The sequence below is a fragment of the Lagenorhynchus albirostris genome, chromosome 7, assembly GCF_949774975.1.
Source record: "Lagenorhynchus albirostris chromosome 7, mLagAlb1.1, whole genome shotgun sequence".
NCBI classification, from domain to species: Eukaryota; Metazoa; Chordata; class Mammalia; order Artiodactyla; family Delphinidae; genus Lagenorhynchus; species Lagenorhynchus albirostris.
In genome coordinates, this window is record NC_083101.1 from 104,927,872 (window position 1) to 104,939,044 (window position 11,173).

The window sequence follows — 11,173 nt, forward strand, 5'->3', positions numbered from 1 at the left end:
CCTTGAAACAACTGCTCTTACAAATTAAAAAATGTGTCTATGCCATGATGAGGCCTCTACTACTTCCATAAACCATGCAAGAAAATAGTATTTCTACTTTATAATAGTACCTTTGTAATATTTTAGTGTCCTTGAGAATGATAAATTTCTTTAGCTGAAAGGGACTTTTTAGAAATGATGAAATTGTGTACCTTCATTTTATAGATGAGGAAAATTAAGAAAAGGGGATAGTGAGTTGCCTAAGATTATATATTTATTGACAGAGTTGGAACTAAAATCCTGATTTCCTTATTCTAATACGAACCTCTTTCTATCCTACCACTTTTGGGAACAGATTGACACAGATTTTTGTTATATTCTCTCTTCGGTCAACAGTGTTACCTTATATCTGTCCTAAAGACATTATTTGGGAAGGAATTAATTTCAAGAATAACATCAGTTTGTCAAAAAAGTAGAGATGTTAGTCTGTATCTTAAACTTAGTATTTTGTTGTCTAGGATAGTGAATGAGAGCCGACAGGTACTCCAGGAACCTGATTTCGCTCAGTCCCTCCTGAGGGATCCAAATACTCCTATTATAAGAAAATCAAGAGGAACTTCCACTCAAGGAACATCCACACATGCTTCTTCAACTCAGCTGGCCATGGTGGATGATCAGAGAAGCAAAGCAGGGAGTGTCCACAGCAAAGTGAGCAGCTACCATGGCAGCCTCCACAGATCCCGTGATGGCAGGTGAGTTTTATTGGTAGATTAGTTTATTTCGTGTGCTGAATTAGAGTCACACGGCGAGTAGCCAATGTGACTACTACTATTGGAAGAGTAGCCAATTCTGAAAAAGAAGTTGATCATTATTAACGTTTTTGAACTTTCCTAGGTACAGTTGTCCCAGATTATGGTCAGACTTAATGCCAGTCAGAGGAGTTTAGAGTTTGACTCGATGCAGCAAGCAATATGGAGTCATTGACGGGTATTACTGATCAGGGAGAAGGCAGGGTAAAAGTGGTTATTTTAGTAAGATTAATTTGGCAAACAGTTATGGAATACCTACCATGTCAGGTATTGTGCTAGGCTCTGGGAATACAAAGATGATTTAGGCATGATCTTTGTTCTTAATAAGCTCAAGAAAGATAGTGTAGTCATTATTCGTGTTGTGGTTAAAAGCATGGAGTCTGGAATGATAAGCCTCAGTTTCCTCATCTGTAAAATGGAAATAGTAATAATATTTGCCCTTTTAGCAATGTTGTAAACAATAAATGAGATAATGTACCTAATTGTTTGGAACAGTGCCCATCTCAGTTAAGTGCCTGATATCAACTTTTATTATCATTATTATAAGTTAATAATTAAAGTAAAATGCAAATATAATGGTATAGTCCAGAGGTTGGCAAACTTTTTCTATAAAGAGCCACATAATAAATAACTTTAGTCTTTGTGGGTCATATGGTCTTTGTTGACAACTATTCATTTCTGCTGTTGTAGCATGAAAGCAGCCATGGACAATATGTAGTCAAAATGGGAATGGCTGTGTTCCAGTAAAACTATTTACAAAAATAGCAAGGGACCTCATTTGACTGGCAGACCATAGTTGGCCAACCCCTGTTTAGTAGCTTGGATGAGGGGGTGGTTAATTGTGGTGGGGAAGGGGATGGGAAAAAGCTTCACAGAGAATGTTTGAGAGTGGGCTGGATGTGCTTTCCTGTTAACTTTGATGGTGGAGACACTAGAATTAGAAACTTCTTAGGAGCTTTGCATTAATTCAGCCGAGAGATGATGAAGGCTTATGGAAGAGCAGTGGCAGTGGCAAGAGAGGAAGAGCTGATCTGAAGGATATTTGAAAAGAAGAAATGAAGTGATAGGAGTTGGAGATGGATTAAAGCAATTGGAGAGAAGGAATGTGCCAAAGATTTTTTTTTTAATATTTCTAGTTTGGGAAACTGAAAGAATGAAAATTATAATGCCTGAAATTCTTTGTTCACTTTGAAACATCTGTTTCTACAGCTGTCCTGTATCCTTCCAGTCTCATTCCAGCCTTTCTCTCAGTGTTCCCTGTCCTCCTAGTATAGGATATGATTCCTATACTTACTGTCTTTTTAGTCCTTCTGGTTTGTCCTCTCAACTTGCTTTCTTTCGCCTTCTAACTTGGTCAGCTACCCTATGTTTTAAAAAGTAGCAGCCTTTCTTTGACTATCATATATTTTCTATCTTTTATCCATTTCTTTTTCTTTTCCTTGCCAGATTTTTGAAATGAATATTTTGAATATTTCCATTCTACCAATTGCACCCTTCATTCCTTGTATTTCTAGTCTTTTTCACCTTCTTACCCACTTCTAACATCACCAGTGACCTGTGTTTTAATCACATTCAAAGATCTTCTCTTTCCTACCTTTTCCTTCCATTCAGCACTCCTAAATAAAAAGCATTCTTCTAAGTGCTAGGGACACAGAGATGGAAGACAGAAGAGTAAACAGTCGGTAGTAGTATACTTTAATGGGTATGATAAAATCATGTACAAAGTACTTTGGGATTCCAGAGAAGAAAACCATTTAAGTCACCATGGAAAGTCTTGTTCACAAACAGGATAGCACTTTAATTTGAATAGGATTCAGAGGAGGCAGTTGGAAATTTCAGACAAGGAAACAGCATATGAGGAGGGAAGGAGGACAAACGGGCAGTTAAGTACCAGGGCAACTGTAGGAGATGAAACATGCTGGGAAGTTTGGGGTTTTTTCCCTTACAGCAATGAGAAACTATTAGAAGACTTTGAGCATTGGAGTGATAAAATCAGATTTGTATTTTAGGAAGATCACTTTGACAATAGCATAGGAGAGGAGATTGTAAGTAAGCCCAGTTGGGAAGTTTCTAGAGTAATTTAGAGGTCTTAACTTAAGACACTCATAAAGAGGGAGGAAATCAAAGAATCTTTCAGAGTACGTTTTGTCAACACCACCCTCCATGAACTGACTCTCAGCATTATTTGATGTTTGACATTATTAGCCTTATCCTTTTCAATAAGGAATGAACAGTTAGAATACAGCTCTTATGCATGTGGCATTCTGTGTATAAAGAGATATATAGAAGAAAGCTAAAGTATAATTTCTGCACTCTAGAAGAATATAACCTTATGAGAAAGATAGGACATATACATAAGAACCAACTAAAAAATAATGCAAGTCAGCATATAATTAAAACAGTGAGTATTAGAGATGATCAATGTTATAGAACTTCAGAAAAGGGGAAGATCAGATTGGCCCATGAAAATATCTCAGAGGAGATAAGTAGGGTGAGTGAACGGTAATACAAGATAAGTTCATATTGAGTAGAGAATTTCTGAAGGCAATTATATATAGGGGGATTTCAGCATCAGTAATCTGAATGGAATGGGAGTTTAGATAAGAAAGTTTATAATCTTTAATATAAGGTAGTTGGTAATTAAAATTGTGAGATAGAATTCCTTGAATCTTAATTAAAAAAAGGAACAGACCAAGAACAAGACCTTGGTAAATACAGTAATGATAATACAATAAGAGGGACTTCCCTGGTGGCACAGTGGTTAAGAATCTGCCTGCCAATGCAGGGGACACGGGTTCGAGCCCTGGTCCTGGAAGATCCCACATGCCGCAGAGCAGCTAAGCCCACGCACCACAACTACTGAGCCTGCGCTCTAGAGCCCGCGAGCCACAACTACTGAGCTTGCACGCCTAGAGCCTGTGCTCCGCAACAAGAGAAGCCACTGCAATGAGAAGCCCGCGCACCGTAACGAAGAGTAGCCCCCACTCACCACAACTAGAGAAAGCCCACATGCAGCAAGAAAGACCAAACGCAGCCAAAAATTTTAAAAATTAAAAAAAAAATTAAGTGCCTTTAAAAAAAAGTAATAATAATACAATAAGAATAGCCTAGCATGTGATTCAGAGAAAGTGCTTATAGACATATGAAGGAATCTATGAAAGTATAGTGTCATGGAAACTAGGGGATATACTATGACCTCCTGTAATGGCCTTTCTTATCTCTGATTAATTAAAATCATACTCATCCTTTAAGGCCTGCTTGATTCCCATATCCATGGCAGTTAATTAATTGCTTTTTAATCATCCTTTCGGTGTGACCTATTTTCAATACAGTTCTTTTTCCTTGGCTAAGTTTGCAGTTTCTGGAGGATGTGAACTTGGTGACAGACATTTGTATATTCCCCTACAGTATCTAGCCCGGTGCATATTAGGAGACAAATAAATCTATCAAACAACTTTAGAAATAATGTGGGCATGCCGTCTCATGGCGATTTCTTTTTGCATCAGTTTTTAAGTTTACACGTGAACACTATATTTGGCCATGGTTTTCTCATCATTTCATGGTATCTTGGCTGTGAGATCACACGTATACACACATTCCTGCTTCTCAGTACTCACTCTAGTCCAGACTCCTTGATGGATAATTACTGATCTCAGTGCTACGTAAAATAAACTAAGACGGGTAAATATACCTTCACATGTATGTCAACTTCAAAGAATAAGTAATTGGTAGTTAGATGAGAGGATGTAAAAAAGGAAGTGGGGGCTTCCCTGGTGGCGCAGTGCTTGAGAGTCCGCCTGCCGATGCAGGGGACACGGGTTCGTGCCCTGGTCTGGGAAGATCCCACATGGCGCGGAGCGGCTGGGCCTGCGAGCCATGGCCGCTGAGCCTGCGCGTCTGGAGCCTGTGCTCCACAACGGGAGAGGCCACAACAGTGAGAGGCCCGCGTATCGCAAAAAAACAACAACAACAACAAAAAAAAGGAAGTAGATGAGTAGGTAGATGGAGGTTTGAGAAAGAGTGGTTAGTTTGGTAAATAGGTGACATTTTACTATGTAGTTGAGTCCTAATTATCCGTGGGCAGGTGGTTCATATTCTAGAATTTTGTGGATAGCCATCTATTTCACTTAAATAATTAGACAGGGCTTCCCTAGTGGTGCAGTGGTTAAGAGTCCGCCTGCCAATGCGGGGGACACGGGTTCGTGCCCCGGTCCGGGAGGATCCCACGTGCCGCGGAGCAGCTGGGCCCGTGAGCTGAGCCTGCGCGTCCGGAGCCTGTGCTCCGCAACGGGAGAGGCCACAACAGTGAGAGGCCCGCATACCACACACACTAAATAAATAAATAAATAAAAAGTTTTAAAAATAATAATAATTAGACATAAGAACTCAATTTTTTCTATGGAAAAAAAGTATTCTTTTAGTCTTATTCATTAAATTAAACTCAAAGACAGATTTCATTTTAGAAAATACTCAATTCATATTTTTAATTACCTTGATATCATTCCTAGAACACTGCATCATATTTGGTCTTTTTCATTTGCCATATTTGTTTGAAATAGATACTTATGAAGTCATTGAGAGGTGAAAGGTCTCCATATTGGCTGGCAAATCATATTTGGAGAAATCTTTCACTCAGTTTAGGGCAATGATTATTATGTAACATAATTATTAACTAGAATAACAGGCTTATTATGAAATATTTTCATTTGCAAACATTGTAATTATTTTACCAAAACTTGCAAACCAAAGGTAAAACCTTTGTATTCTGAATGTGAATTCTTTTATTAAATAAGAATTAAATGCTCTTTTATAAACCATTCCGTTAACATGAGGAATTTAAAAAATATTTTAAATGTAGCTTTTTATTCTTAAATGTTCTTTTTTGCTTTATGCAAACTGGGAAAAAAGACATGCTTTCTTTTATAATTTTAAAGGACTTAATTTTAAAACTGTGATCTAATGAAAACATTATTTGACAAGCACTGCTATAATACTAGATCAGCTCAGTGGTATATGAATCAATCTTTAAAATCTTTAAATTTTACAAATGATTCATATTGAGTCATGAAATTCGTTATAATCATTAAATGAGGGAAATGATAAATGCTTTTTGACAGCCAATAGGTCTTCAGCTGCTTTTGATTAGTTGTTTTGATGACTATTTGAAAAAGGAATGGCCTGCTACCTTTTTGTTTTTAGAAATACTACTTAAAATTTAATGTATTAATTAAAGGTATAAATTATTTTCAGTTGTTTTCTTTGATCTTTGTTATTCTAAATTAAATATTTTTTACAAAAAGTGTATAGTATGTTTGAGTGTGAGTTTTCTTACCTCTGATGGGGGCTCAGTGAGTCAGAATTGCAACAAAAGAAAATTTAACAGCTCCCACTGCTGCCTTTCAGGATAAGTAGAATGACGGAGAAGACAGTCTGCAATAAGCCAAGTAGCCCAGTTGACATACTCAAAAGCTGTGTCTTGGGCTAGGGATAAAGGAGAGAATTTGCTTTTGCAGGAATATGGGTTACAAAGTCTTAGGAGTTTGCTACTTCTGTATTTAAGTTGATGTAGCTTTTACAAAAAGAGCATCCTCACAGCCTGAAGCCCTAATGAAAAGTAATTAAGACCATTTACAGGTAGTTAATTCAGCTGTTAACTGGGCTCTCTGTAAAGAAGCTGTCGGCACCTAGCATCATCATTGCTTGCCGATTCCCTCACTTTTTTTTTTTTTTTTTTTAGGGTCACGGTAATTTCTCCTCTAATTTCATTTGCTCGCTTTTCCAATGCTACTCTTTTAGTAAAATTGGAGTTTGCTGTCCTACTGATTATAACCATTCTTCTAAACTCCCTGGGACAATGTCATATTTCTTCTGTTGCTGTTCTTCCTCTCCTGGAACCCACCTCATAACCCAAAACTTATTTGAATGAGAAAAGTATCCTTACTTAGTTAGCATAGCTCCAGATCAGTCAGCTCTTCTTAACTTCAGCTTCTGTCCTTTTGCAAAGCATACCTTAATTCTGAGCCTAATCAGTAGATTTTCTCTCCTTTCTGTTTGGCCACTTGAATAATTCAAGAGTGTAAATCATCAAAAGTTGGTTGTTACTTTTTCACTTGTTAGTTTCCTAATTATTTCACTTGATGAGGTATTTTCATGAAAATTTTTAGTGTTATTTTCTAGTGTGTTCTGTTACCTACTTCAAAACAAACTCTCCTATGTTAGGTACACTCCCTGCAGTTACAGAGGAATGGAGGAGAGACTACCTCATGGCAGCATGTCACGACTCACGGATCACTCCAGGCACAGTAGCTCTCATCGGCTCAATGAACAGTCACGACATAGCAGCATCAGAGATCTCAGTAATAATCCTCTGACTCACATCACACATGGCACCAGCATGAATCGGGTTATTGAAGAAGATGGAACCAGTGCTTAAATTGCCCTAAGGTGGAAAACTTGTGTTGTTTAAAAAGCAGATTTTCTTCTTTGCCTTTGCATGACTGATTGCCGTAACTCACTGTTATGATGCTTTCAGTCAGGTGCAGATTGTGTCCATTGAAAAGTAAACTTTTGCTTTTTATATTGCAACAAACTTGTAACATCAAGGCATCCAAAATGCTAAGAATTATCGCATAAATAATTCTTATTTCTAGGTTATGAAGAAATAATTATTTGTCTGGTAAGCATTTTTATAAACCCATTTGTTTTATATTTAGAAAAATCCTAAATGTGTGGTGACTGCTTTATAGTGAACTTTCATATAATATCAACTAGTTGTGAGATAACATTCTGGTAGTTCTGTTAATAAAACAAAATTTCAGAATTAAAGAAATTTTCTATGCAAGGTTTATTTCTCAGATAAACAGTAGGACTTTGTAGTTTCCTTTCCACTAAGTGAAAAAGAACTGTGTTTTTAAACTGTAGGAGAATTTAATAAATCAGCAAGGGTATTTTAGCTAATAGAATATAAAATCAACAGAAGAATCTGATTAGTCTATTGAAGGCTCTTTTGAAATTCTATCAAAATAATCTTTATTCAGAGAAATACAGGAGCAGGATTAGCAACGGAGTAAAAGCGGAGATGGGCATTTTTCCCGGTAATTGTGCTGTTTTTATTACTTTTGTAAATATTACTTTTACTGGCTGTGTTTTTATAACTTATCCATATGCATGATGGAAAATTTTTACTTTGTAGCCATGTTTTCCCATGTAGTAGTATTGATTCCTAGAGAACTTCATGTTCAGATATGTTCTGTGGAAGCATGTAATAGAATAAGCATCACACATTATAAGGTTTTTTGTGGTAACCATAATTACAAAATGGCAAAATGTTTCCTCTGTATTCGTCATTGTATTTTTCTACAGTGAGATGTGATCTTGCCAAAGCCACCAGATCTTGGTATCCAGGCCCCTCCTGTCAGTGGGTTGATTGTCTGCACTTGCATTGCCCAGTAGCCAATAGGCTACAGCTTTTGCCCCACACCCTTATTTTCAGATTCTGGATCATTCTTGTTTATAGCTGAAATACATGTAACCTAAGTCCAAAGAGGTGATTAATTTGGGGTATTTGAAAATCACTGTAGCTAAATGGAGCATGATTAGTCCTGCTGTGAAGTATCCTTTAATCTTAAAAATATCAACTCAAAAATGTTCGACATTTTGTCTTATAAAATTTAAATAATTTATAATAAAAACTGTGAAGTTTATTAAGTGTGAAATTGATCGGAAGGGAAAGAAAAATTCTGGAAAATGCTGGATGTGTTTTATAGAAAAGTGTATTTAAACAAGGGATCCTCAACCCTGACTACAGATAAGAATCACTTGGGGAGCCTCTGATACAGGACACCTTCCTCTCATTCAGATGACAACGGGTAGTTTTTTAAAAAGCTTTCCAGGTGATTCTAATCTGAAACGTGGCTGCAAGGTGTTTTAAACTAACTTGCCTCTGATGATGATGTGATGGCATCATGTTGTATCACGTGAAAATCTAGCTGGATTCAGTGTTATGCTTTTATATCATTACCTGGTATACAACGGGAATTCTGGATCCCACTTCTAAGGATTCTTACTCATTAAGTCAAAGGTGATGGTAGGCCTTTAAAATCTGGTTGTAAAAAGAAATACCAGAGGTGATTCTTATGCAAGTATCCAAGAATCACACTTCAAAAAATATTCTAGACTCTAAAGAGGCCTGGCTTTGCCATATGCTAATTTTTTACCTTTAACAGGTCAATTTCTCTGAGCCTCAGTTCCCTTGTTTATAAATGAAGACAGAAGATAAATACCTACCTCACAAAATTGTCAAATAGGTATCAGATGAAAACTCATATGAAAGCTCTTTGAAAATTTTAAAGTGTTATGAACTATAAGGGATTAAGATTATTGAGGATTTAAGAGATTTGTTTGAGGGCTACCATAGTACATTCCTTGACATGTGTTTAATTCATGTGTACTTTTTCCTCTCCTTCTTTAAAACAAAAAGCACCAAGAAATTAGGTGTTGACAGAAGCTTTTATCAGGCGCAGAAGTCAGTTTTCTGATAATAATAATTTGTGTATCATGTTTTTTCTTTCAAAGTATGTATTTCTTAATATTTATTATTAATTCTTCTTAAGATATAGTTGAATATTTGGCTCAAATGCTTTACTTTTTCCTCCATCTTCATCGTCTTTTCCCTTGAAACTGGAGTTAATACTCAAGACAAGTAGAGTCTGAATTCCCTCACATCTGACAGTTAGTAACCCTTTACTCTGAAAGCCAAACTTAAAACAACTCATTTATAAATAAATCAGTAATTCTTGAGGCTTTTGTCTGAGGATTTCCCCTGAGAACAGCATGAGAGACCAAAACAAACATTCAGACAAAAAAAATAAGTTACTATAGAAGGTACCAGTTTCAGCTCAAAGATGTTGTCATCCATCGCCATCTGCATTATATTATCAATTGCCAAAATGTTAATTGGGGGCTCCCCTGGTGGCGCAGTGGTTGAGAGTCCGCCTGCCGATGCAGGGGACACGGGTTCATGCCCCGGTCCGGGAAGATCCCACATGCCGCGGAGCGGCTGGGCCCGTGAGCCATGGCCACTGAGCCTGCGCGTCCGGAGCCTGTGCTCCGCAACGGGAGAGGCCACAGCAGTGAGAGGTCCGCGTACCAAAAAAAAAAAAAAAAAAAATGTTAATTGGTTTTTTTGTGGGCCAAGTATAGACAGTTAAGTGAACATCATTATGAAAATCTTAACTTTGTGCTTCTTGATTTTTATATATTCATTTGTATCTTCTCTACTAAACTGTTGATGTATTTGTAAAGGATATATTGGCCTCTCAGTTACTTTCAGTATCTTAGTTTTGCTCCACAAAATTTACTTAATATTGTTAATGCATTGTTTTAAATAACCGTATTTAGTTTGGGTTGTGTTATTTATCAAACTAGCGCTCCAAATTAAGATTTTTTTTCTTTAAAGAAACAGTTGAAGAACTATAACAAAACAACCATTTCAAGTCTCAACTAGCTTAATCCAACATAAGCAAGTCCTGACAGCTTTCCTACCATATGTTTAATTTGTGTTGTGATTGGCATATGATAATGTTTAGTATTTTATTTGTTCAGTTGACAACTGAGAAAATAATAGTTCTCTCTAAAATGTTAATATATAACTGAAAGGTTTTCGAGAAGTACTCTGATTTCAGCAATATTGTATTGAATTTTTTCAGTGATTAAAGCAAACAATTCAAGACAATATTAAGCTCGAAACAGTAGTTTCAAAGAACAACTGATTAGTAACTCAACAACTAGCAGAGGGCATAGTACATAGTAGGTTTTCAATAAATATTTAAATGAATGAATAACTCATGTTATGCAACTTACTTTTACTCTAGCAGTGAAGTCTCACTTCAAAGAAATTTGAAGAGTCTAAATTTAAACTAAGTGAAATGAAGTCTCTGCTTTACCAGAATAATCTTTGGCAGTTAGTAATATGTGAATTGCACCAAATAAAGTGTATTTCTCCTAGAGTAACAGTCCATATTGCTATTTTAATTAAAGAAATATATATACAAACTTGTACCAACACTTTATATTAATTTTAAAAGGTGATGAGCAATTCTTAGAGGTATTTAGGTTCTTGTTGGTTTTATGTGAAGTTAGATCTTTGTGTAGTGGTTGGGTAAATGAATATTCAAGTAAACCTTGATTAATGATGATTTTCTAAAAGCTGTTTCTTAGAGCAGATTTATGAAAATTCTGAGAATCTCTTCAAATTAGAAAAATTTACTACATTTTAACCTACCTCATTAGTTTCTTTGTGATAATAGCGGGCAGTAACTGAAGTTGTAACTGTATTGGTTTAGGCTATATCCCCATGAAATAAAAGGAACTACTTAAAAGTTTTT

General features: G+C 36.3%; 1 protein-coding gene across 3 annotated transcripts in view; it reads left to right on the top strand.

Moving 5' to 3' along the window:
* The window catches only part of FZD3 (frizzled class receptor 3), a 92,484-nt gene extending 84,366 nt beyond the window's left edge, over positions 1 to 8,118 (top strand). For all 3 annotated transcript variants that reach the window (XM_060153609.1, XM_060153608.1, XM_060153610.1), the window contains 2 exons: positions 498 to 731; positions 7,008 to 8,118. In XM_060153609.1, coding sequence (XP_060009592.1) covers positions 498 to 731; positions 7,008 to 7,221 — 448 coding nt within the window. In that variant the 3' untranslated portion in view covers positions 7,222 to 8,118. The remainder of the gene's footprint in view (positions 1 to 497; positions 732 to 7,007) is intronic.
* The last annotated feature ends 3,055 nt before the right edge of the window (positions 8,119 to 11,173 follow it).